The sequence below is a fragment of the Mesocricetus auratus genome, unplaced genomic scaffold (assembly GCF_017639785.1).
Source record: "Mesocricetus auratus isolate SY011 unplaced genomic scaffold, BCM_Maur_2.0 Super-Scaffold_100014, whole genome shotgun sequence".
In the NCBI taxonomy this organism is placed as follows: domain Eukaryota; kingdom Metazoa; phylum Chordata; class Mammalia; order Rodentia; family Cricetidae; genus Mesocricetus; species Mesocricetus auratus.
Window position 1 is genome coordinate 13,883,369 of NW_024429197.1, and position 27,211 is coordinate 13,910,579.

Consider the following 27,211-nt stretch of genomic DNA (forward strand, 5'->3'; position numbering starts at 1 on the left):
CCTTGTTCAGACACTTTATTTGAATTTGACAGTGGCGATTATTGATTTGATTGAGATGCCTTATGAAGTATCCCACGTTCTGAAGAGAGCACCACACTATGTCAGTCCATTCCCGTCCTGCTGCTGACACACATCTGCTTTAGTGAGTGTTCCAACCTAGCCAGATCAAGGGAAACCCAAAAGAGCCGGGCCAGATCCTGCCACTGGTGCTAAGCCTCAGGGCAGGCAGGCCTTAGAATGCTTCCAGCCCTGGGAAGCTTGATAGACTTCTAGGCTGTTTCCCCTTCTTTTCAAATCCCACAATTTCCTGTTGGGGAGAAACTATAATTAGCCCAGACCAGGCAGTAGATCCCAGCTAGATGTACAGCTGTGGGGAGAACCCCTCGGAAACTTAGGAACCGGTGTTTTTCCAATTACAAGGATGGGCAGAATAAACTTTTTCTCTTGGTTCTATTGAAACCAGATTTTTCAAGTCAGCTGCCAAGGGAAGGAGGTGCTGCTGGGCAGCCTTCCTTACCCCAAGCAGTCAATTTCCTTGTAGTCAGGTGGGATGATCCCAGAGGGTAGGAAGGTGAGCTATCCTTACCAAGTCCCATGTCTAATTAACAGTTTCAGACCTGGAGCTTCAGTGTCCTGAGATGGGAACAGGTGACGGATGAACAAGTTGAGACGGCAAACGGCATGGTGGGAGGAGGATGCTGGGCCAGCTAGCTAATGTTCCCCCCTTTTAGTGATTTACAGGAGATGGACCCCAGCTTGGTCATAAAGTTGGCTTGTTTCCACTGTGCAATGCATTCCTCAGAAATCCTAAAATCAGCCTGGACAAGACAAGACAAAAAATAAAGTTATGGTGGTTGACACAAAATTCCTTACATTACTAGCATGAACTGGCCCAACTTTTTCATTTTGGTTTTTGAGACAGGGTTATCCTGAGTAGTCCTGGCTGTCCTGGAACTCAAGAGATCTGCCTGCCTCTGCCTCCTGAGTGCTGGGATTAAAGGTATGTGCCACCACTGCCTGGCTGGGATTAAAGGCATCACCACCCAGTTACAGCAGGTGAATAGGCCCCAATACACTCATTATACTCATGACCCCTCCTGATATTTAATAAGAGGAAACACTTTCAGGGATAAAAAGCAGACTAGCTTGAATGCCCCTCTGTCCAGCAAAAGATAGTCTCTTCACTTTAGCCTTGTATTTAAGAAACTTTCCATGTCTGTTCCACAAAGAGCTAATTTGCTACACTGGTGTAGTCCAGGCATTTAGGACAGTGCCTGACACACACATCCGGGACTTGATATTCATTGAAAAAGAATAAACGAGTGTGTTCAGGACAACTGGAGCAGCTGTGTTAGTATTCGTGCTCTAAATTCTGCTGGAGAGGAGGGAATCTCACTTCCTTTTACTCACTTATCTCTTGTGGTATGGAGGGTCAAAGCCTGAGGTAAAATGGGAATAACCTCCTATCTGCTGTTCTTGGATTATGATCACATGGACAAGAAAGTCTCAAGTCTCTCCCTCAGTACTTCGTGTCGGCACTTAGCACATGCAGGGTCCTGCTGAGACACTAAGCCCCTCACATTCATCCAGACCTGAATGAACATGAAGGGACTCGGGTGCAGAAGTGTCGACTGGAAAAGAGGCAACTGTTGATTCAGTAACGGCAGCCTGGGGCAGCCTGGGCAGGAGAGGACAGCACCCTGGGGCAGCCTGGGCAGGAGAGGACAGTAGCATTTCACCTGCAGCTTCTCAAAGACTTTCTTCTTGGGCTTGAGCTCCTCATCTGGTTGGCCCTTCTCATAGCCCTTTACAAATACTCGCTCACCAGGAGCAGAGCCTGCGGGAGGGTCCAGAGGTTCAACCTGGCGGCTCACCCCTTCTCTGAAAAGACACAGGGCAAAAAAGGCAAGATGATGGGTTTCCCAACAGCTGTAGATGTTTGTTTTTGTTTTTCAAGGCAGGGTTTCTCTATGGCTTTGGAGGCTGTCCTGGAACTAGCTCTTGTAGACCAGGCTGGTCTCGAACTCACAGAGATGCTCCTGCCTCTGCTTCCTGAGTGTTAGGATTAAAGGCATGCGCTACCATCGCCAGGCCACAGCTGTAGATGTTAAAGTGATTGGGGCCCTAAAGGGATTTAGGGTGCCCTTAGTGCCATAGCCACCGCCTGTCTACAGCTGTAGGTGTTATAGTGATTTGGGCCCTAAAGGGATTTAGGGTGCCCTTAGTGCCATAGCCCAGGAGGTTCTGGTCACTTTTCCACATCTCTGAACACTTAACCCAGGATTGTATTCAATACCTCTGGGTCTCCAGCAATGATTCTGTACCCAATCACAACAGGTTTGCATCCTGGCTCCACTTCTCACTAGTAGTGTGACACCCACGTTTGTGTTTGTTTGTTTGGAGAGTCTCATGTAGCCTAGGCTGTACCTGAACTGCCTCCTGCTGCTACTTCCCCGGTGCTGAGATCATGGGTGTGGGTTACCACAATCACTTTTATGAGGTGCTAGAGATCAAACCGCCAGCTTTTGCCAGCTAGGCAAGAGCTCCACCAACCGAGCTGTATCCAACCTCCTTCCTTTCTTTTGGCAAGACAATTTCACTGTGTAACTCAGGCTGATCTAAAACTTGAGGTGTAAACCAGGCCTATAGAGATCCCTCCTTCCCAAGTGCTAGGATTAAAGGTAGGTGCTGCCGTGCCCAGCATCCATTTTTATTTCCTTTTTTAATAAAAAAAATTTTCATGGCAGGATCTTACTATGTAGCTCTGGAATTCACTCTGTAGACCAGGCCGGTCTTGAACTCTTGATGGTCTTCCTATCTCTGCTTCCCAAGTGCTGGAATTAAAGGCGTGTTTCACTATGCCTATGTCTAGTTTTAGCTTAACAACTTGACTTTTATGCAAGGCATTTAATTCACAGCACTTGCACAGCAACCCTTTCAGGCCTTATCTTTAGCACCAGTGTGGCAAAGGGCGTTTTCTTAGGGCTTGCACATGGCGTATGGAAGCGTATCCTCCCCTGCTGGCCCACCAGGTCCTCACTCACACGGAAGCACACAGCAGCATGCCTTGGGAGTCCACGCCTCTCATCTTCTGAGGTTTTAGGTTGCACAGCACCACCACCAGCCTGTCCTGTAGTTCTTCCTTGGGCACAAACTGTACGAGGCCGCTCACCACAGTTCTGGGTTCAGCTTCCCCCACGTCAATTTTCTCCACATACAGGCTATCTGCATCTGGGTGCTGCCAGCAAGAAATTCTTATCAGAGGGCCTGAGATGTCTCAGTGGGTAAAGGGGCTTGTTGCCAAGCCTGACTGCCTGAGTTAGATCCCCAGGTGCCACATGGTGGAAGGAGAAAATGAATCCTCTAACTTCCACACATGAAGCATGCATATTCCCCTCAATCCCCAAAACAGACATAAATAAATGGGAAATGATCAGAGTGGAGTAGATCAAACACCCAGTGAATCAGCTCCACAAAGGGACATCTCTTTCCAAAGCTCCCCTGGACCTGTCTTTTTTTTCCTTTCCATTTTTGAGACAAGGTCTCACTATGTAGCCAGGGCTGATCTTTAACTCATAGTGATTCTCCTGCTTCAACTTCCCAAATCCTAGGATTACAGGCATATGCTATCATGCCTGGCTTTGAGAACATGCCTTGAAGAACCGTTTATTCTTCAAGGGACTAGATTTGAGAAAGTGAACGTAATGGCTTGTAGAAAAATCTCTTAATGGAGATTAGGTAGCCTGAACTGTTAGTGACTGCCATTATGTCCCAAGTGCACTAAGGGTTTCCAGATGTCTGGGAGGTAAGAGCTGATGAATATTGGCTTCACCATCTGAGGTGGGAGTACCTGCAGCCATATCAATAGTTTATCCAGTAGTTGGGAGGCTTAGGACCATAGAGTGTCAAGCCAATGACTGATTACATGACCTGTCTGCAAAAAAGGAAGCCCACCTTTCCCCAGCCATTGTCTAAGGGGCAAATGGCCAACTTAAGGTAAGACCAGAAGTAGTTCAGGCAAGCTGGTCCATTCTAGGTACATCAGGCCACATTCAATGGCTAAGTTTTCTGACCAGTGTCCCTCTCTCCAATCCAGAGGCTGCCTGCAATTAGACACCTGGGTTCTGACTTGCAATATGAGCCCAGGGATGCTACTTCCCTTCTCTCGATACATTCCCTCCAGATGGAAACATACGAACCTAACTCTTCTCTGCCTCTTTGGGATGTAATGACAAATGATACCTTCTCCACGCTGATGATTTTGCCTACACGGATATCCAGCCGGGATGGGATGACTTCCTCTGGTTCTGAATTCTTGGCAGGGCCTTTGGCAGTGGGCTCTGGAAATGAGAAGAACTCCATGGAGTTGGGATTGTCCTCTCCCACCCTAATGGCAGGTCGGTTGTGACTGCACTGATGAAGGTACTGAAACCAGGCAGGATTTAGGAGAGACTCTCAGAGCCTGTCCACTGAGTTACACTTTAACACGGGCCCCGCAGCTTCGCAGAAGGGACCAGTTTTCCCTCCCCACTCTCTCTGTTACTGCAGTAGTATGGCCACCTTTGGATGTATCTACTCATGAAATTCATGCAGAATTTTCTGAGTCTCTTCTGGATGGGTCACACAAAGGTATCTACAGCAGTACCTCAGCATCATGGGTAACTGGACTCACAAGGCAAACAGAGAGAGGGGAGCAGGGAGGCTGTTAAGATGTGTTTTTTCAAGAAGCCTGAGCAGCTGTGAACAGACTGCCACTGTGAATACCAACTGGGGACATGTTCACTAAGCCCAAGAGGTAGGTTTAGCAAGCATAGACTAGAAGGTTCTAAGTGCACTCTCAATCCCAGGCTTCTTTGCAGCTGGCCTTACTCTGTTTTGAAGCATCTGGGTAGGCAGCACTGGCGAGTTTCTTCAGGGCTGGGGTATTAAACTTTTCTCGAATGGGGTCCAGCAACTTGTTCAGGGCAACTTCCACAGAATTCTTTAGGTCTCCAGGGTGTACAACCTACAGAAGTAAGCAAGGCCTGGTGAGATGAGGCCTGGATATCAGATCTATTGGAGAGGTGACATGTGACACAAGTCTGTTCCCAGCAGTCTTGAGCCTTACAACACTTTTATGAGACAAGGTAGAACAGGAAGAGTGACTTGTCTCAAAGGCAGATGCCTACGTGTCTCAGACAGATTTCACTGTGTAGCATAGGTTACACTCAAACCCACAATGTTCCTCCAGCCTCAGCCTTACAAGTGCTGGAATTACAAATGCTTGCCACTGTACTCAGCCTGGCATCCAGATCTTTTGACTTTGGATTCTGTTCTAGCTTAAGGGCTTTTATAGGCTGAATGTGCTCATTATTCTCTTTTTTGTCTTGTTTTTGTTTTTTTGAGACAGGGTTTCTCTGCGTAGTCCTGGTTTTCCTGGCACTCACTCTGTAGACCAGGCCGGCCTCGAACTCTGGGATATCCATCTGCCTCTGCCTCCCAAGTGCTGGGATTAAAGGTGTGCACCAGCACCACATGGCATTCATTATCCTAATTCTACCAGTCTTTCCATTTATACTTTGATCCATAAACCAAATGCTATCCACAGGAAAATGTTCACACAGATAATCCTAGGCCTAGAGACTGAATTAGACATACAAGGATTAAAGTTCTGGTTAGGGGCCTGGGAAGATGGCTCACTAGTTAAGAGCACTGGCTGTTCCAGAGGACGCAGGTTCAATCTCCAGCATCCACATGTCAGCTCACAATTGTCTTTAACCCTGTAACCCCAATTCCAGGGGACCTGACAACCTCATACACGCAGGCAAAAAAACCCAAAAAAAACCAACCAAACAAAAAAACAATGCACCTGAAAGAAAAAAAAAGTTCTGGTTAGTCGTGTAATTGGACACTTACTCCCCCCCTTTTCTGTTTTTTTGAGAGAGAGTCTGTGGCTTTGGAGGCTGTCCTGGAACTAGCTCTTGTAGACCAGGCTGGTCTCAAACTCACAGAGATCCACCTACCTCTGCCTCCTGAGTGCTAGGATTAAAGGCGTGGGCCCCTTTTAAAATTTGACATTAATGACTTTCACTACTTTTCCTACTCCCCCCCCCCCCCCACAAGGTACCTGGGGTTGAACCCAGTCCTTGTACATGCTAGGCAAGCTCTCTATCACTGAGCTACATACATCTCAGCCCAGTCTTGGTTTACTTATAAAATGAGAATAACAGGCCTCACACCTATAGTCTCAGCCCTGGAGAAGCTGAGGCAGGAAGGTTGCTTAGAGAGAGCACCCTAGGCCATGGTGCAAGATTCAGACTTAGAAAACCAACATTAAATCGTTAATAAATTAAACTGAGGATGACAGCAGGTATATCTGGGTCAGACTGAGGACTAAGCCACACAACATGGTGGCAATGGTGAGTGCCGCCGCTACATGGTAGTGCCCCTGAACATCCCTCACCTGAGAGGCAGATCTGAAATGCTTCCAAGTCTGAGCACCAATTAACACAAGAACAATCCCACATACGACCTCATATGAAATGCTACAGTCAGAGCACCAGCACATTGCCGGGCATGGTGATGTACACCTTTAGTCCCAGCCCTTAGGAGGCAGAGGTAGCCAGATCTCTATGAGTTCAGAGACCAGCCTGTTCTACAAAGTGAGTTCCAGGACAGTGATGGGATTAAAGGCAAGTGTCACTACCTTCTGGCTGAAATTCAGAGTTTTGTCTGTATCCTGTAGTTACCTTTTAGTACCTAAATCTAGTCTGGAAGTACTTAAGATACTTAAGGTTGAAGGAACATCCTTAGGTATGATTGCCGCAACACATTAATGACTATTTTTGTTTCTGATGCTACTTATCTCCTTGGGAACAGTTAAAACTTTGAAAGCTTTAGGCCTGCAGCTATCCAGATGCAAATTAAAATCTAGTTTATTGGTTGCAGGCTCTACACCACAAGTAAACAGCAAGTGGCTTCTCTCTCAGGCAGTGAAGACCAAAAACACAGACACACCAGACTTGAAATTCTACCGTGGCAAGTGCTTTGGGAATACGTGGCTGCAAAATTTTCCAGAAGCATTCCTTCTAATTCTGCTCAGCATTCCCACAAAGAACTGCTTTCAGGGGTGTGGGTTCTGTGGCCTGCCTCAGACAACAGAGAAGGGTTTCAGAGTAATGTCTGCAACACATCCCCAAATGGACCACACAGCTTCCAGACCTCAGAGATCAGAGTCACCTCCAGCTGCCACTCAAACCCACTTACATCTAGCATTGCCTCCAAGTGGTTTTCTAGCTGTTACCCCCACACCTCTAAGGGCAGGGTCTGCAAAGTCATTTGAGTCAGCTCCCTTTCACCAACTACTGAGGCTATCAGAAAGTTTCTCTTAGTTGGGGCATCTTAGTGTCCACCTTTAACCCTAGCACTGGAGAGGCAGAAGCAGATGGATCTCTGTGAGGTCCAGGATAGTAAGGGCTATATAGAGAGAGCCTGTCCTAAAAATCCAACATAACTCTTTTCTCAAAAAACCAAAAAACAGCCAGGGGGTGGTGGCACACGCCTTTAATCCCAGCACTCGGTGGAGGCAGAGGCAGGTAGATCTCTGAGTTCAAGACTAGCCTGGTCTACAAGAGCTAGTTCCAGGACAGCCTCCAAAGCCACAGAGAAACCCTGTCTTGAAAAACAAAAACAAACAAAAAACCAAACCAGAAAAATTCAATACATGCATATAAATCTTTTTCATTTTAAAAAAGTTCCATGTATATGTGTGTGCTTACATACGTGTATACTACTGCCTTTGGAGGCAAGAAGAGGGCAGCAGGGCCTCTACAGCTAGAGCCATAGGTGTTGTGAGCTGCCTGGCATGGGTAACCGAACCCCAGTCCTCTGCCAAGAGCAGAAAGTGCTCTTAACCACTGAGCTGCCTCCAACCCTTCTCTCCCAACCTACAGTCTTGCATCAACCCTCTAGAGTCACAAGAAACCTAGTCCTTCCCCTGGGAAGCTCTTCTTATAGCTGAAGATGGACTATATACTTGCTTTCTGGCTAAACATGCCTACTATTTTTTTTTAACTGAGATTTTATTTTTATTTTTAATTATGTGTATAAATGTGTCTGATGTGGACATGTGCCTACAAGTACAGGCATGGAGAAAGGCTCTTTATTGTAATGTATTAGCCCCTTGAACAGTGATGAATATCAGTATCTTAGGTGTTGGCCATTCACCCATCTACTTAATAAACTAGTTGAATCCAAATCTAAGTCATTAACAAAACAGCTGGTGGCTCATCTACTACAAGTGGCAGCCAGCAGGGAGAAGGCTGTTAGACTCCAGTGCATATTCATTTTTCCTCTAGTATTACCTCAGCAGCAAAGTCCTTTTCCAGTTCCAGGTAAACGGTGTAGGTTTTGTTTCCACCCCACTTCTCATCTCTCAGGATCACAAACTCTACAACATACCAACAAACAAGTCAGTAACTGCACGCACAATATCCCTCCATCCAAGGCATGACATTTGTAGTTTTTGCTATTTATATTTGTGTGTGCATGCTCACATATGTACACACTGAGCATCATATTTAAAGTATTTACTTTTACCAACTGAATCATCTCACCAGCCCTGGCATTTTACTTTTTCATATTTTAGTGCTAGGACTAACCTATGATCTGATGCGTGTTACACGTGCTCTCTACAGTGAGCCTTCCTATTCTTTAATTAGATAAGCTTCCACACTGTGTATTCAATTAAAAGCATGGCTTAGAATTCTTCTGTATTCAGCTTGGCAGTGGTAACCCCTGCCTTCAATCCCAGCACTCAGGAAGCAGAGGCAGGTGGATCTCTGTGAACTGGAGGCCAGTCTGGTCTACAGAGCAAGTTCCAGGACAGCCAGGGTCACATAGAGAAACCCTGTCTTGAAAAACAAACCAAACAAAGAGGAGTTTTTATATTTGAGCACAGCATGTCTGTCTCCACTCTCATTTCTGACACCCCTCTACAGCCTGGCAATCTCAGATCCTGCCTAGTAACGGACACACAGACAACAACTGAGGGACAGCCTCACAATGCACGTGACATATATGAAAACAGGACAGAGATTCAGGGCAGCCAGAGCCTGCAGAAGAATCTGTGACAGTTTTAAGCATAGTCAAGCAGGAGCTTGGAGCTTCCAGCTTGGCCCCTGAGAAACAAGCAGGGGGGCTCTTACCAGACTTGAGGGGAAAGAGGACATGCTTGATGAAGGACAGAACCCCGTTGTTCTCCACGTTGCCCGGCTCACAGAAGGCCTTCTTCAGCTTTTTCTTCACATCCTCCTTCCGATCTAGGAGGTCGATTTTAGACTCCTGGAAGTCATGAGGGAAGAGACCTCTAGTGGTTGAAAATGAGAAAGCACTCAAACTAATTTTAATATATGTAATTTTTTAAAAAGCTTATTTTAATGAAGTCAAATCTGTCCATTTTTTTCTATCATGGATTACGCACATTCTTTTTTGTCTTCTTTTGAGCTGCGGTCTCTGTAACTCAGGTTGGACTCAAACATGCTATGTAGCTAAGGATATTCTTTTTTTTTCTTTTGGTTTTTTCGAGACAGGGTTTCTCTGTATTGTTTTGGAGCCTGTCCTGGAACTCACTCTGTAGACCAGGCTGGCCTAGAACTCACAGAGATCCACCTGCCACTGCCTCCCTCGTGCTGGGACTAAAGGCGTGCGCCACCAACTCCCTGCTTGCTAAGGATATTCTTAAACTGAGCGTTCTGCTTTTACCTCCCCAGTGCTAGAATTTTGGTATGCACTATGAGGCCTGCTTTATGCAGTGTTCAAACCTAGAGCTTCATGTATGCTTGGTGAAGACTTTATCCCAAGCCCTAACCATTTATCGATTGTCTAAAAAAATATGTGAATGTGTATATGCCTGAGTAAATAAATGTATATGCTAGATGCATGCAGGTGCCAGAAGAGGGTGTTGGATGCCCTGGAACTGGAGTTACAAGTGATTGTTCTGATGTGGGTGCTGGAAACTGAACCTGGGTCATCTTTAAGAATAAGCGTTGAGACTGGAGAGATGGCTCAGTGGTTAACAGCACTGGCTGCTCTTCCAGAGGTCCTGAGTTTAATTCCCAGCAATCACATGGTGGCTCACAGCCATCTATGGTGGGGTCTGATGCCCTCTTCTGGCATAATGGTATATATGCAGACCACTCATACGTAAAACAAATAAATAAATCTTAGGAAACAACAATAAACAAAATAGGGAGTGCTCTTAACCGCTGACCCATCTCTCTAGTCCCATATACATTCCTTACCCCCACCCCCAGACAGATAGGGTTTCTCTGTATAACAGCCCTGGCTGTCCTGGAACTCTGTAAACCAGGCTGGCTTTGAACTCATAGAGATTTGCCTGCCTCTGCCTCCAGTGTTGGGATTTTAAAAAAAATTTTAATGGAGATTTTAGTTATGTGACACATCACTCACTAACAGTTTGAAGACAGGCTGGTGAGATGGCTTAGCAGGTAAAGGTGTTTGCTACCAAGGCTGACCTTTACTCTCTATCCTCCTGCCTCAGTCTCCAGAGTGCTACCATTATGAGTGGATGGCATCATCAAGGCCAGCATAGTAGGGCTGAACTTTATCATAGCCCCATGAAAGAAGACATGTAATCTGACCATCCTGGTTATCCTCAAGATGGTTAACACAACTGGATGACATAGTGTGCCTCCCAATACAGACACCCAGACGCTAGTTAGCTAGGGGACTGTTCTTTGCAGTCTTCAGTCTGTCTTTTGCTGAAGTTTTCTAGATTCAAGAAATGGTTGTGGGGAACTAGCAAGATGACTCAGGCGGTGAAAGTGCTTGCTTACCAAGCCTGATGACCTGCGTTCAATCCCTGGTCCCCACATGGTAGAAGGAGAGAACCAACTTCCCCAAGTAGTCCTCTGGCCTATTTACACGGGCCATTGCAGGTGTGGACCCACCCACACATATACATACAAACAAATCAATGTAAGAAAATAAAAGTGGGGCCAGGCGGTGATGGAGCACGCCTTTAATCCCAGCACTCGGGAGGCAGAGGCAGGCGGATCTCTGTGAGTTCGAGACTAGCCTGGTCTACAAGAGCTAGTTCCAGGACAGCCTCCAAAGCCACAGAGAAACCCTGCCTTCGAAAAACCAAAAACAACAACAAAACAAAAAACAAAAGAAAAAAGAAAAGTGGGGCTGCAGAGATGGCTCAGAGGTTAAGAGCATTGAACTCAGGACTAAGAGGTCCCGAGTTCAATTTCCAGCAACCACATGGTGGTTCACAACCATCTGTAATGAGATCTGGTGCTCTCTTCTGGCATGAAGGCATATATGCAGACAGAACACTATACATAATAAATGGGTAACTCTTAAAAAAAGAAAAGAAAAGAAAAAGAAAAAAGAAAAGTGGTTGTGGCCTGGGATGTGGCTATGGAAGGGTGCTTGCCCGACATGAGAGAGGCCTTAGGTTCAATTCCTAGCATTAAATAAAAGGGAAAGGAGAATTGCAATCTTTGGGCTGGCGGTGTGGCTCATCGGGTGAAGGACACGTGGACACACACACCAAACAGATAAATAAATGTAGAAATGTAAAGAAATAGTTAGTGATTTACCTCTTCTGAAGAGCTCATTTTGCTCCCAGTTAACCCTGGGACCATGGGATTCATCAGATGGACCCGTTTTGAGTATCCAAGTGCAGGGAGGTACTGGAATGAAAACACAACAATAGCAGATATTAATATAAATTCCTCCTCAGTGTTCTGTTCTCATCTGGTCTGACAGGCAACTTTGGGGCACTATGTACCACAAATTCTTCCTTGTCTTTTTAATGAACATATATAGTTTTTAACAGTCATCATTATGTTAGTAGGCTTTCTTGTTTTGTTTTGTTTTTTTTTGAGACAGGGTTTCTCTCTGTAGCGTTGTTTGTCATGGCATTCACTCTGTAGACCAGGCTGGCCTTGAATGCACAGAGATCTGCTTGCCTCTGCCTCCTGAGTCCTGGGTCCAGGGATTAAAGACTGCTGGGGATTAAAGGTGTTCACCACCACTGTCTGGCATGTTAGAAGGCTTAAAAAAATACGTGTGTGTGTGTGTGTGTGTGTGTGTGTGTGTGTGTTTGTTTTGTTTTAATTTTATGTGCATAAGTGTTTTGCACTCTACCCACTATGAGTGTAGCTAGCCAGAGCTGCATAGTAAGACCCTGTCTCAAAGATAAAAATACAAGGGCTGGGAATAGGGCTCAGTTGGTAGGTGCTTGCCTAGCGTGCACTAGATGCTGGGTTTGATCCCTAGGACTGCACAAATTAGGCATGGGGGTACATGCCTATAACTCCAGCATTTGAGAGGTGGAAGCAAGAGGATTAGATAGTCAAGGTTATCCTTGACTACATAGGAAGCTAGACGCCAGATTAGGCTGTAAGAAATCTATAGGGGTGAGCCCACAATACTGTGGTACAGGGGTAGGTGCGGGACAGGTAAGGATATAAGGGCAAGAGAAAGCAAAAGTCCTCTCTCTTGGAAGCTAGCCAGGTTCCAGATCTCCTATCCCTCTGTTTATCTTGTAAGTATCTTTAATAAATATATTAGACCTCCTTTTTCAGATAGCGTTATTTTCATCTTCTGAGATCCTATCTCACCAACCTGCTATGCCATGTCATATCCCTTTAATCCTAGCACTCTGGAGGTGTAGGCAGAGGCAGAAGGAGCTCTGATTGTAAAGTCAACCTGGTGTACTTAGGGAACTGCAGTCATCCAAAGTTACATTGTAACGTCCTGCTTCAACTCCTTCCTCAGCCCCCCAATTCCCAAACTGTGCCACCCTTCCCAAAAAAACATTGTATACATTTTCCCATCCATTAATAAATCTGAAAACTATGTTAATATAGTGTGTATGTGTGTGTGTGCATGCATGTACATGCATGTGTGAGGGTGCCTCACCCATGTGGGTGCATATTAAGGCCAGAGGTCAATACTGGGATGCCTTCTTCAATTGCTTTTCCACTATATTTTTAGAGACAGGGTTTCCCACAGACCAGGAGGTGGTGGCACGTACCTTTTTACCTCAGCACTCGGAGGCAGAGGCAGGTGGATGGATCTCAGTGAGTTCAAGGACAACCTGGTCTATAGAGTAAGTACCAGGACAGGCTCCAAAGCTACAGAGAAACCCTGTTTCAAACAAACAAACAAACAAACAAACAAAAAAAAAAAGAAGAAAAGAAAAGAAAGACAGAAAGAGAGAAAGAAAAAGAAAGAGAGAAAGACAGGGTTTTTTACTGACACTGGAACTTGTTGTTTTGACTACACTGGCTGGCTAGTGATCCCCAGGATCCATGGGTCTTTGCCTTTCCTACAGACTGACTCTAGACACACACCACAGCAGCAGGCATTTAAGTGACTCAAACTCAAGTCCTCCTGTTTGCAAAACAAGCACTTTACCCACTAAACCACTCTTCAGTCCTCATAACATGTTTATCTAATTCTCTGCCGTTGGACATATTTATTTCTAAATATTTGCCTTAAGTTAACAATGTGGCAAGTACTCTCACACACAACTCAAGTTGTATTTGTTTGTTCTTATTTCCTTAGGTCAGGGTTCCAGGAGCAGAATCTAGCAAGTCAGAGGACAGGAATGTTTTAGAGCTGTCAAAGTATTCTAGGAATTTCTATTTCTGCTCAAGTTGTTTTCTTTACAACTTGCCAATATCAGGTTTGGAAAAACCTTGAAAAATTACCAACTACAGAGGCTGGGGAGATGGCTCAGTGGTTAGCAGCACTGGCGCTTTTCTAGAAGACCTGGGTCCAGTTCCCAGCACCTACATGGTGGCTCATCACCACCTCTGACTTCAGGCTTAGGGTATCTGACATGCTGTTTGGGCTTCTGGTGCACAGACATATACAAAGGCGAGATACCCATAAACATTAAGAAAACAAAAATAAAAGTCAGCCCCCGCCGGGCGGTGGTGGCGCACACCTTTAATCCCAGCACTCGGGAGGCAGAGGCAGGCGAATCTCTGTGAGTTCGAGGCCAGGTTGGACCGACAGCCTCCAAAACAATACAGAGAAACCCTGTCTCGTAAAAACCAAAAAAGTCAGCCCCCAAAACCCAAACTAAAAATACAACAACCTTCACAATGTATTCAAGTTCTTTCTAAGAAGAGAACGATGTGTTTGTGTTGATTTCCCCCTGGACCCTGGTGAAGTTTATCTCTGAGACCCATGGGTTGTATGAAATAGTAGGCAGTGCAAACCAAACAAATGCTCTAGAAGAGAATAGCACTCCTGACTGATAGCAACAGGAAGGAACCAAATCCAGCAAGTCCTGGAGCATCTTTCTGGGGGTAGACATTGAGACAGTGTGTGCTGCTGAGGCAGACAGACCTGGCTTGGTTATGCCTGTGTTGTTTTGGACATTGTTTTCTGGTTCGAAGAGCAAGAAGGGCACCTACCATCCAGTGTGCATCTGGCGGGTGTGACTATGTATCATAACTGAGTCAGTTTCATCTGTGTATCTCAGAGGCATGAGAGTCAGAAGTGCTTACTTACCTTCTCTGCAAAGGTAAAAATCTTCCTCTGGTCAACACCACCAAACTGGGCATCCACTTTTAAGTATTCTTCATCCAAAGCCTGTGGAAAGAAACACGAGTGTAAACACCTGCTCTATTTGTCTCCTATGGGTCTGACACAGAGAATTTTGAATAATGCCATTTTTCACAGGGTAGAGCCAGGAGGGAAATAAATAACACAGCGCCTCCCTGGTGGCTCAGAAACCGTTGCTGAGTATCTGTGTGAACATTACCACAGATGGTGTAGGCTCTGCTCTCAGGATGCTCCTAGTCTACCGAATTCAGTGGGAAGGGAGTGATGTTGAAGGTCCCCCACTGAATAAGGCAGCCTGTGTCACATCAAAGAACTGGCATAAAGTAGTAATTCCTGCCTGCTTGCCATGACATTTACTTGGGAGGTAGAAGCAAGAGGTTATCCTGAGGTGTTTAAGACCAGCCTGAACAATATAGCAAGATGCTGTTTGGGAAAAAAGGTGCATGAGTCAAGGGTAAGAGCACATGCTTCACTTGTCTAAGGCCCTCAATTCAGTCCCTAGCCCCAGACCTCACACAAAGGGCTGGATGACTTAGATAAAAGGTAAAAAGAGGTTCTTTACTCATGATGCTCTCTTACAGCTTGCAGGAGCTGACTCTCTCCTTTCACCCTGTGAGCCTTGGGAGCTCCAAGTCAGATCATCAGGCTGGGTGGAAAGTGCCTTAACTTTCTGAGCAATCTCACTGGCCCAGTATTCAGATCCTTTCTATCGATTTGCTTGATACCTTTAGGAAAGGGGAGGGTAATACTGAACCGGGCTTAGTGGCTTATGACCATAACCCCAGCAATCAAGAGGCTGAGACACAGAGATTGCTAGAATAAGTGAATTGCAGGTCAATTGTCCCATTCTTTCCCAATACCAAACAACAACAACAACAAAAACCCCAAATCCAAAAAAGCAGTAAACCAGGATACTAACTGAACAGTGTCTACCACTCATTACTTGTCAGGCCTGGTGCCAGCCCTGCAGATCCAGAGATGAATCAGACCTATATCCTCCCTGCAAGAAGCCCAATTACCTACTTGGGGAACAGGCAAACAGATCATTTCAGCACGGTGTGTAAAGGCTAACTACATGTTCACGTAAGGAACAGGGCTGTTATCAAGGAAGAAACCATTCCTGCGGTCTAGTCAGCTGGGTGGGGGAAGTCTTCCTAGAATCAGACTGTGGATTGGACTTGGTTTAAGAATATCTAGAGCTGGGCATGGTGGTGCAGGCCTTTAATCCCAGAACTCAGGAGGCAGAGAGATCTTTGTGAGCTCCAAGATAGCCAGGGCTATACAGAGGGACCCTACACAGCTGGGTGTGAAGGTGCACCACAGCCCAGGAGGCAGAGGCAGGCGGATCTCTGTGAGTTCAAGACCAGCCTGGTCTGCAAGAGCTAGTTCCAGGACAGCCTCCAAAGACACAGAGAAACCCTGTCTTGGAAAAAACAAACAAAACAAACAAAAACAACAACAAAACAAACAGAGAGAGAGAGAGAGAGAGAGAGAGAGAGAGAGAGAGAGAGAGAGAGAGAGAGAGAAGGAGTGGGTATGGTGGTGCACATCTTTAATCCCAGCACTTTCGAGGTAGAGGCAGGTGGGTCTCTGAGTTCAAGGCCAGTCTGATCTACAGAGTGAGTTCCAGGACAGCCAGGTCTATATAGAGAAACCCTGTCTCAAAACAAACACAACAACAAAAAAACTTTCCATATCCCATTGGGCAAAAACAAAACAAAAAACAAAAACCCAACAAAACAAAGACAAAAACCAGAAAGGAAATGGGAAATAGGTACTTACAAATAAAAATGTCTCCAGGAAGGAGACGAACCAGGAAAGAAGGTATAGAGCTACCTGAAGAGTGATTACAGGGTACAGCCAGTGCCCTGAAAGGTTTGCATCTACTCACTAGGAACAGTGCAGAGGGCTGGAGAGATGGCTCAGTGGTCAAGCACTGGCTGCCCTTCCAGAGGACCCAGGTTCAATGCCCAGCACACATATGGCAGCTCCTGACTGTTTGTAACTCCACTTCCAGGGAACCTGATACCCTCACACAGATACACATGTAGGCAAAAACAGCAATACACATTAAGAAAAAAAAATCTTAAAAGAAAAAAGCGTACAGGAAGGTAACTGGTACCCTGCCCTCTTAAGTACCTGCAGTCCAGGGTACAACAGGCCACTCAGTAAAGGATGCTCCACCTGCTTCACGACCTCAGCCCCGGCTTTCTTGGCATCATGCTGTGTAACCACGGAGGACAGGCGGTACACATCCAGTGTGTACTCTCTGAAGAGAAAAAGCAGAGGAGATAGCCGTAAGACTGGGCCTAGATCTCAGCATCCCAGGACAACCCCTGACCTTAGGACGTTCTAAAGATAGCACTGCCATGGCTTCTACAACCTGAGATCCATCCATTCAACCAAACTATTACTTTAAACTTCTATTTTTCCTTTTGGGAAATGTTTTGCTATTATCTTATGACACACTGTATCTTTGCCACTCCCCTTTCTCTTCTGGAATCCCTAATCAATAAATACTATAATTTCCCAATCTTTCTTCCATATTTAAAAAAAAGGTTTTAAGTATATGGTATATGTAAGAAATAATGAACTAGATAGAAAAGGTGGCTTGGTTAAGAGAATTTGTTTGGCTGGGTGGTGTCAGTACATGCCTTTAATTCCAGCTCTTGGGAGGCAGAGGCAGATGGATCTGAGTTCAAAGCCAGCCTAGTCTACAGAGCAAGTTCCAGGACAGGCTCCAAAGCCACCGAGAAACCATGTCTTGAAAACAACAATAATAATAACAACAAGAAAGAGAAGTTGTCATGCAAAGGACCTGGGTTTTGGTTCCCAGCACCCACACAGTAGCTCACAACGGTACATAAATCCAGTTCCAGGGGCACTGACAACATCCAAGGTGTGTGAATATATGCATGCAGACAAAACACTCATACATATAAAATAAATACATCTAAAAAAAGAAAAGAGTACAATACAATGCACAGCACCTATCATGCAGTTTAAGAAAACCTCTGCAGTTCCCAGTGCCCTCTCCTAATTCTACCCACTTATGCTCCCATTAGAGGGACCTTATCTGAAGCATGTTGCTGATTTTTCAGCTTTGCATTTGTGTCTGTAAGCAGTAGCCTGTAAACAAGTGTCTATACTGGTATATACAGGCACATAACCTTTTATGTGGTCCAGATTCCCAGATCAGAGGGGAGTTACATCTCAAACTGTAGTGGATAATGTCAAACCATTTCCCAAAGTGATTTTTGTCAATTAAAATTGGAGTTTTGCCTGCATGTGTGTCTGTGTGAGGGTGTCGGATCCCCTGAAACTAGAGTTGCAGACAGTTATGAGCTTTTGTATGGATGCTGGGAATTGAATCCAGGTCTTTGGAGGAGCAGTCAGTGCTCTTCTTAACTGCTAAGCCATCTCTTCAGTCCAATTTCTGTAAACTTTATTATCAATTTTGCCACATTAAAAAAAACCTCCTGGGGTTGGAGAGATGGCTCAGAGGTTAAGAGGACTGGCTGCTCTTCCAGAATTCCTGAGTTCAATTCCCAGCAACCACATGGTGGCTCAAGACCATCTATAATGAGTTCTAGTGCCCTCTTCTGGCATGCAGGCAGAACACTGTATAAATAATAATAAATAAATCTTAAATAAATAAATAAATAAACCTCCCATTTACTGACTACACTGTGATTTTTCACTATGATTTTAATCTCAATTTCTCTGCATAACAACCAAGGGCCATTATTTTTTCCATATGATTAGTAGTCACTTGAGAATTCTAAGAAATATTCAAATGACCAATTGAAAAAATTGACTATGGGACTGGAGAGATGACTCAGAGGTTGAAAGCATTGATTACTCTTCCAGATGACCCGGAGTTCAATTCCTAGCACCCATGTGACAACTCACAATTGTCTATAACTCCAATATCTGACACCCTCACACAGACATACATGCAGGCAAACTACCAATGCAGGTAAGATAAAAATAAATAAAATTTTAAAAATTGACTGTAATTTTTATTTTTTTATTTTTTGAGGCAGGGTCTTTCACTAGATATCCCTGGTTGGCCTAGAACTATGTAGATCAGACTAATCTTGAACTCATTGTTTGAAACCAAGAATTTATGTGTGCAAAGTATTCAGTATTCACTTTACCACAGAATTACACTCTACCCTGTGGCTTGATATTGTTTTAATTTGATGTAGTGGAGGTCATACTTTGATATGGGAGGTTTCTGGGAATTCCATGCAGGACTTCATAAATAGCAAGTGTGTGCTCTACCACGGCACTTCAAATATCAGAGTTCTGATTATTTAATATTTAATAATTTATACCCTTCATCCTATCTATTCTACCCATCCAAAGAGCATATGCTCCAATACTTAACACTCAACATCTTTAAAATTGACTCTCACAAGCAATGGTATGTACATGACTTAGCAGTTATTTTAAGGTATTTAAGATACCCTTTGGGGGGCTGAGGAGATGGCTCAGAGATTAAGAGCACTGTCTGCTCTTCCAGAGGTCATGAGTTCAATTCCCAGCAACCACATGGTGGCTCACAACCATCTGCAATGAGATCTGGTGCCCTCTTCTGGCGTGCAGACATACATGGAGGCAGGCTGTTGTATTCATAATAAATAAATAAATCTTTAAAAAAAAAAAAGATACCCTTTGGTATCTCAGGATGCACCAACTATACCAAGAGCCACAAATGTCCAAATCTGCCCCTGACTAAGGTGGCATAGCATCTCCATGCAACATCACAATAAAAACTGTCGGAAGAAGGATGACTACCTCCTCTCACGTTTCTTTTATCATTATTTGTTTGCTGGGGCTAAAAAAGAAAGGGAGGCTGGATGTTCCTCATCCTTTTCCCACAGGCTATGGGCTCCAAGGCTGAGGCTTGGTTAGGGTTACATTTATATCTGCAGCAAACAGCACAGAACCTAGGCGTTTCCAAGCCAATGCATTTTTGATGGGTGAATTAAACCAACAAATGCTATAAACTGTGTAATGGTTCTTAACAGGTAGTATCAAGCAGCTTCCAACCCAAATTTTAAAGAGTGCCTGGACTCCACAGCCCTGTAATTAGCAAGGAATACCAGATCTACAAGGAGTGATCAAGTGCTTACTTGCTGAGCTGGTAGTCAGTGCCTTTGATAAACTTGAGTTTCTCCAAGGGTACGCCAATGCTCTCCAGCATTGCCTTGATCACATTCTCATAGTAACTGGTCCGAAGTTCTAGAAGTTCCCAGGGAGCTTTCATGTTGTCCAGGTAAGCATGAAGGTCCGCAAACAGAATCGTTACCTTGACAGAAACATGAGAAAGCCACCAACATGTAAATTTGCCCCAGGACTTCCCACCCACTTCCCCACCCCCAGGTTCTCTCAGTCATTTAACAGTGACAACTGCTTGGCTCCCAGCATGGGTTCTCACCTCACACCCTGCCTTCAAGAAGTCAGCAATTTTGGACATGGGCACAAAGTAAGCCACATGTGGCTTCCCCGTGGTGGCTGTGCCCCAGTAAACTTTAAGTTCCCGCTCCTTCAAGATCTCCTTCAGCTTCTCTTCCCCAAGAACCTCCTGTTACGGAAGAAGAAGAGCCAGTTTAATGCTGATCCCCTACTCTGGCCATCCTTTACCCTGAAAACAAAGTCCTGTTCACTGGGGGTTCAGGCTCAGAGCCTATGAGCAAATGTCACTGAAGTCAAACATGTTCTCAGTGCTGAGAGCCTACATAATCTGTTCCTGCTGCTGCTGGTGCCTCTTCCAGAAAGTGACACTGCTGCTAGGTATGAAGGCACAAATCTATCCATCTTTCCCATCTTGATGCCCTCAGGTACCTCTTACCCTCCTTCCTTCTGCCGTCACCTCAAACATTTTGTTTTTCTTTTAAAATTTCATGTATATGGGTGTTTTGCCTGTGTGTCTATGCACCACACATGTGCAGTGACCCAGAAGGCCTGAAGTGGGTGACAGATCCCCGAAGACTGGATGTACATTACATATGGTTGTAAGCCTCCATGTAGGAGCCAGGAATCATGCTGGCAGTGGTGGCACACACCTTTAATCCCAGCACTGGGGAGTCAGAGACAGGTGGATCTCTGAGTTTAAGACCAATCTGGTCTACAGTTTCAGTATAGCTACAGTTATATAGACAAACCCTGTCTTGAAAAACAAAACAAAACAAAACAAGAAAAGAAGTCAGGAACACAGGTCCTCTGCAAGAACAGCCAGTGTTTTTAGCCACTGAATCACTCCTCAGACCCTGGAGCCACCTTCTTAATTTAGCCACCCCCTCTGGTCTCATTTGCTTAGGTTTCAGGAGCCTGAGGCAACTAACTGCAATGAACGCTGTTTAGTCCTCTTCCTCCTGGAAACACTTTCTTCCTTTGGCTCCCTTACTCTTAGTTTCCCTCCTCTCTTTCTGCTTAGGCATCTTTGCTACTGCTCTTTCAGTCATTAAACATCAGCAGTTCTCTTTGATCCTACACTCTCTGTTTTGTTTTGAGTCGGGGTCTCCTGTAACCTAGGCTAGCCTCAGACTTCTCATCCTCTTGCCTCTATCTCCTAAGACTGCAGGTGTGTACTGCCATGCCGGGCCAGTTAGGCATCAAAACTAGGCCTTAGTGTATGCAACGGTGAGTGAAACCATTTTTGTGTAACCTGGAAACCATGTTGAAAACATGTCATATTGTTTTGAGCTGAGAATTTGTTTTGACAAAATGAATATAACATGTTTTGACTTAAAGGATATTGCTGTAAAAGGAGAAAAATATTTACAAACAATGTGAACATTAAGTTTTGGCTGTTAGTAGAAAAATGGTTAAGTTAAAATGGTGAGCCCGATAAAGCCCCGAGCTGACACACTCAAAGAGTTTAAACTGAAAATAGGGGCTGAGAGATTGCTCATTGGTTATGAGTACGGAGGTCTTGGGTTTACTTCCCACATGGAGTCTAACAAACATCTATAGCTGTCGTCCCATGAGAGACGATGCCCTTTTCCAGTGTGCAGACATACACGCATACAAAACACATACATACATAAATCTTTTTTTTTTTTTTTTTTTTTTTTGGTTGTTTCGAGACAGGGTTTCTCTGTATTGTTTTGGAGGCTGTCCTGGAACTCGCTCTGTAGACCAGGCTGGCCTCGAACTCACAGAGATCCGCCTGCCTCTGCCTCCCGAGTGCTGGGATTAAAGGCGTGCGCCACCACCGCCCGGCCATACATAAATCTTAAAAAACATCCCTGAAACCAAACAGTGGACCCCAGGATTGCACCACCATGCTCCCAAGACCCCCCATAGGCAGGTAAATTTGAGACTGGCCACTGTGACTGTCTGCAGGACCACAGAGTTTCTGGCATTATTGCTGTCATCACACCCGCCTACCTATCAGCCCTAGCTGATGGCTGAAGCTCTAAAGGACCTTCTGGAGGTGTCAACAGTGCCACCATCTCAGTTTGCCCCAGCTGAAGGTCTCAGGTCAACTTTGCTCCTACAGTGCCCTCCAAGATGCCCAGTGGAAGAGTCAGTATTTCCTGCCCTACTGTTCCCCAAAGGTGAGAAGTCTGTTTCTGTAATCTTTGTAAGGAAATGTTTGTGTGACCAAACCCAGCATATTCGTGAGGCAGATCTCATGTGGACACCCTGATTGTTGAGTGCCTCACAGCCCACTGGCTGTGCTTGTCACACTAGACAAGCACTTTTTTCTTTTAAAGATCATTTATTTATTTACACCAGAAGAGGGCATCAGATCTCATTATAGATGGTTGTGACCCGCCATGTGGTTGCTGGGAATTGAACTTAGGTCCTACTGGAAAAGCAGCCAGTGCTCTTAACCTCCCAGCCACCTCTCCAGTCCACTAGGCAAGCACTTTATCAATGCAGTTACATCACTTCTAATTCCTAATTCCACATTCTGCCTAAATTTACTCCCTTTGGTACACGTCACTGTATGGCTTTTCTAAGGGTTAAGCATGCTTGGAGATGTGACTCAGTTGGTAGAGTGCTTGCCTAATATGAAGAAAGCCCTGGGTTTGAGCCTCAACACGGAATAAAACCGGGTGTGATGGTAAGGCACACATCTGTAATCCCTGGAGGCCATCCTGGATTATATAAGAAACTATCTAAAAACCTAAAAACCAGAAAAAAACAAAGATTTAGTACAATTATTAATTCAGTCATTCCTAGCATTTGCCGAATGGTAAATGAGCATTAGTTTCAATTCTTGAATGATTTATTTCTTTAAGTTACATGTAGGTTGGTGTGTACAAGTGCCTTTGAAGCCCACTCAGCTTCCTTGGTGTTGGGGTTACAGGCAGTTGTAAACTACCTGATGTGGGTGCTGGGAACTGAACTTGGGTCCTATGCAAGAGCAGCACATACTCTTAATTGCTGAGCTGCCTGTTCAGTACCCCCAAATAAGTTTCAGGGGAAGCCAGGTGCCTTGATCTACATAGAGAGACTATGTGGTGATATCTGCTTCTGAAAATACCTCCTACTTTCAAAGAGATGGGACTTTTCCAGGACCTAGCTGTAAAATTACTATGCCTCGACACCATTGAAAACCATATACCCAGTCTGCTATCCTACTGTGTATTTGGTCTGCTATCCTACTGTTCACTCAAGTCTGCTGTCCTACTGTGTACTCAGTCTGTGTAAGCTTAACCTGCCTTTAAGAGAACAATGCAACTAACCTTACTTGCCTAGAATTCCCCATGCAATGAGTTTTTACAACCCAAGCTAAATGCAGAGCTCTTTTACTTTTAAATTACATACTTTCCTATGCCCCTGACTGAGAACAATGTACGTGTGTACGTGTGTGTGTATGTGTGAGATTTACTGAAAGCAGCCAACACCTGTGTGAGGTTTTGAGCTCTGTTCTGGGTCAATGAAATAACTTCTTCCTTAGTAAAAACTCTGCTAAAGATCTCTGCAGAAAATTGTGCCTCATTACCTTCCTATTCCTTATTTTTGTGCTGTTCAGTAAATTCAGAGCAAAATCCTTTGTTAGATACAGACAACAGGAACAGACATGCCACAGACCATAAACTTAGACAGATGGAATACACAGGGAAAGAAACAGAGAATTCAAATTTTATTTTCTCTTTTGGTCTAAATTATTCTAAGAGGAAGTATCTTTCTTTAATTTCTTTCTTTCTTTTTCAAGACAGGGTTTCTCTGTATTGTTTTGGAGTCTGTCCTGTCTCTCTGTAGACCAGGCTGGCCTTGAACTCACAGAGATCTGCCTGCCTCTGCCTCCCGAGTGCTGCGGATCAAAGGCGTGTGCCACCAAGTAAGTAGAATAACTCCAATGGCCATCAGTTATTGAACGGATAAATACAATGTGATATGTTCATATAATGGAATATTAGTCTCAAAAAGGAAGGAGGAAGACAGACTGCAGAGCTGCATGTGAATCTACTTTGAAGGTAGATCAGATCCAATTACTGTTAGCCTGTCGAATAGGCTTAAGAGAGTAGACCGTGGGCTTCCAGGTCCCAGAGCTTTGATAGCTGGTTATAGGTATCGTTTTCTTTTCTTTTTAAAGACTTATTTTATTTTTAATTATGTGTACCTGTGTATGAGTATAGGTGCCTGAAGAAGCCAGAGGCATCAGATTCCTCAGAACTGGAGTTTTAGGTTGTTGTAAGACATGAACTTGGGTTCTCTGCAAGAACAGCAAGTGCTCTTTAACCATTGAGCCATCTCTCTAGTCCCCATTTTCTTTCTTTCTTTCTTTCTTTCTTTCTTTCTTTCTTTCTTTCTTTCTTTTGGATTTGGTTTTTTGAGACAGGGTAACAGTCCTAACTGTCCTAGAATTCACTCTGTAGACCAGCCTGGCCTGGAACTCATTGAGATCTGCCTGTCTCTGCCTCCCGAGTGCTGGGATTAATGGTTTTCACCACCATCACCCACCCCCTTTTTCTTTTTCAAAAAATATTTACTTTGTCTCAAAAGCCACAGTACAATAAAGGGCAGTGGCATCTGCTTCTTCTTCTTCTCTCTCTCTCTCTCTCTCTCTCTCTCTCTCTCTCTCTTTTTGGTTTTTCGAGACAGGGTTTCTCTGTATTGTTTTGGAGGCTGTCCTGGAACTCGCTCTGTAGACCAGGCTGGCATCGAACTCACAGAGATCCACCTGTCTCTGCCTCCCGAGTGCTGGGATTAAAGGCGTGCGCCACCAACGCCTGGTGGCATCTGCTTCTTCTTGTCTCACTGTCCATGCTTTGGTCTCTGTAAATGTCTGGGCACTGTTGGCTCTTGCTCTCTGCTTCAGGGTGTCTTTGTCTCTGGGTTTCTGTTCCCCCTCCTAATTCTTTCCTACATACCAGAGCCCTTTTCCACGGGGAAGGCAGTTTCTTGTTAGAGACCAAAGGTCAGAAGGTCAGATAGGCCAGTGAGATGGGGAAAGGGATAGGGAGGCCTGCGGAGGAGCGAGAACATGGAAGGGGAGAAGGGAAAGGGTGGGAGAGGCTATGTTGGGAAAGGAAGGGGACTGGAGAAGGGAATCGAGTGGCAGGAGAGTGAGAAGGCTGGAAGGAAAAGAGGAGTGATGGAGAAGGGGAGGAGGTGAGGCAAAAACAAAACAAAACAGGAGGCAAAGTGGAAAAGAGCTGAAAACAGAAAATACGAGTGAGATTCTGATAGGAACAAAAACACAGATGAGCCTGTACAACTCTGTCCTGAGAAAGAAGCAGATCCCAATGGGCACATGTTATAGGATTCTAGTCATAGGACACAAACTGTCCAGGAGAGGCACACACAAACAGAAAGTCGATTAATACTTCCTTAGGGCTGGGGTGAGTAATAGAGCAGTGAGCTAATGTTACAAGTTTTTCCTTGTCTTTGAGATAGGGTCTTATACAGTCCAAGCTGACCTTGGGTTCAGCTGTGTAACTGAGGGTGACCTTGAATTCCTGATCATCTTGCCTCCACCTCTGGGATTGCAGGCATGTACCACCATGCTCAGGTTGGTTCACATTTTACTGGGGGAAATAAAAGTGTTCTAGAACCCCAACCTTGTAGATATACAAAAACTGACTAAACTGTACCCTTTGAAGATTTCTAAGGAAACAGGGTCTCTGTATATAACCCTAGCTAGCCAGGAACTATAAACAGGAGGCTGGCCTCCAAGCTGCAGTTACTCTCCCGTCTCTGCCACCCAGGTACTGAAATTACCCACCACACCCAGGAACTACAGTTTAAAAAATAAAATAAGATAAAAGGCCAGAAAGACGCTTCGTGGTGCAACTGCCCTTAGCATAAGTCTAATTCAGTCTTTATCTGGCTTGCTTGTAAAACAAAAATTTACAAGGCCCTCATGACTTGGCTCCTGTCTGCCTCTCCTAAAAGAACAAGTCAAACCGACAGTGTGAAGAACTGTGGAGGGACACAGAGACGCGGGCCCAGCAAGGGTGAAGACGGCTCTACCCGCAAGGAGTCTGAGCAGCACTCTGCATGCCCTACTCCAGATAAATCCGTCTTCTTGGAGTAAGGGTATGAGGCGGCTCTGAAGACTGAGCCCAGGGCCTCACAGTTGCTCTTCCAAAGAACTATACCCCCAGCCTTCTCTCTGAACCCCAATACTCTTGCTCCCTTCTGGCCTTCCCTGTCTGAAACTGCTCCTCAGGATTTTTCTGGTTAACCCCTACACTTGTAGTTGCTGACAACTGAAGAACCCGCCAAGTGAAGGGACGATGCACGTGTTGTTGGGCACAGTTTGGAGGACACTTCCTCAGAGGAAGCCCTATTCCTAAAGTGTGCATTACCCATGGAGGCCAGAAGGGGGTGTTGGGTCCCCTGACGTTTTAGGACGTGTGGAGCTGCCTGACACGGGTGCTGGGAACCGAATCCGGGTCCTCTGCAAGAGCTTTTAACCTCTGAGCCCCACCCGCCCCCGTTTCTTTTCTGGACTCCAGTCACAGGAGCTTTCCATACTTGCTTTGCTTGCAGTGTTTTCAGTTCTGGGTCATTTTAAATTTCTAGTTCTTTCCACAAGCGCTCTGGGAGGACAGGGCCCCGACTCCCTGGAACCTAGCACTGAGCCCGGCATACGACAGGGTAGATGGAGTGGGGTTCCCGGCTCCAGGACGCCTACAGCACAAGGTACGTGCACACGAAAGGTGAGCCCGTTGTGGTTTTTGTTTGTTTGCTTGCTTTTGCACCCCGGGAATGGCTCTTGACTGACTTACTGACCAACTAGTAGAGAGGGCCTTAGAGCCGCCCAGGCGCGCAGAACCAGGCCCTACACACTCAGGACCCGGGGTCGGGCTCGGGATCACCGGACTAAATAGTCCCCAGGACCCAGCGGCGCATTCCAACCCTAAGGCCCGACCTGCAGGTTCCGGGTGATAAGATGCAGCTTCTCTTCAGGGCTGGGAGCATCCCCCATGGCTCCGCTTTCTCCGCTTCCCGCGCTCAGACGGCACCCGCGCCCTTTTCTCGTTCGCCGCCTCCGCCGCGTGCCGGGAACTGTCACGCTAGTCCCTTCAGGTTGCATCAGCTGAGCTCGGAGCTCCGCTTGCTAGGCCTAGATTCTCTTCCGCCCCAGGAGCAGCCCGAAGTCAGGAACAGTAGAGAGTCGAACGGATCGATGGAAAACAGGAAG

General features: G+C 45.4%; 2 protein-coding genes across 2 annotated transcripts in view; one reads left to right on the plus strand and one right to left on the minus strand.

Moving 5' to 3' along the window:
• On the minus strand, positions 1–27,152 carry Yars1 (tyrosyl-tRNA synthetase 1). The gene is made up of 13 exons (XM_040756567.1): positions 26,939–27,152; positions 20,039–20,185; positions 19,734–19,909; positions 16,732–16,861; positions 14,539–14,619; positions 11,607–11,699; positions 9,186–9,321; positions 8,343–8,428; positions 4,870–5,005; positions 4,243–4,340; positions 3,045–3,238; positions 1,740–1,881; positions 1–818 (listed from the first exon to the last, which is right to left on the minus strand). The coding sequence occupies exons 1-13, from the start codon at positions 27,101–27,103 to the stop codon at positions 708–710; spliced, it is 1,695 nt and encodes a 564-aa protein (XP_040612501.1). The 5' UTR covers positions 27,104–27,152; the 3' UTR covers positions 1–707.
• LOC101832004 (S100P binding protein) overlaps positions 26,488–27,211 on the plus strand; it is a 40,038-nt gene continuing 39,314 nt past the window's right edge. The window contains exon 1 of the mRNA XM_040756572.1: positions 26,488–26,709. The gene's annotated coding sequence lies outside the window, so the exon portion shown is untranslated. The remainder of the gene's footprint in view (positions 26,710–27,211) is intronic.

Excerpts from the sequence above, each read along its gene's own strand:
- Yars1 (XM_040756567.1), bottom strand. The coding sequence starts at position 27,103 with ATGCAACCTGAAGGGACTAGCGTGACAGTTCCCGGCACGCGGCGGAGG. Across the intron at positions 11,700-14,538 it reads TTTTTACCTTTGCAGAGAAG|TACCTCCCTGCACTTGGATA; the intron begins GTAAGTAAGCAC and ends TTTTCATTCCAG. Across the intron at positions 819-1,739 it reads AAGTCTTTGAGAAGCTGCAG|GCTGATTTTAGGATTTCTGA; the intron begins GTGAAATGCTAC and ends TGTCTTGTCCAG.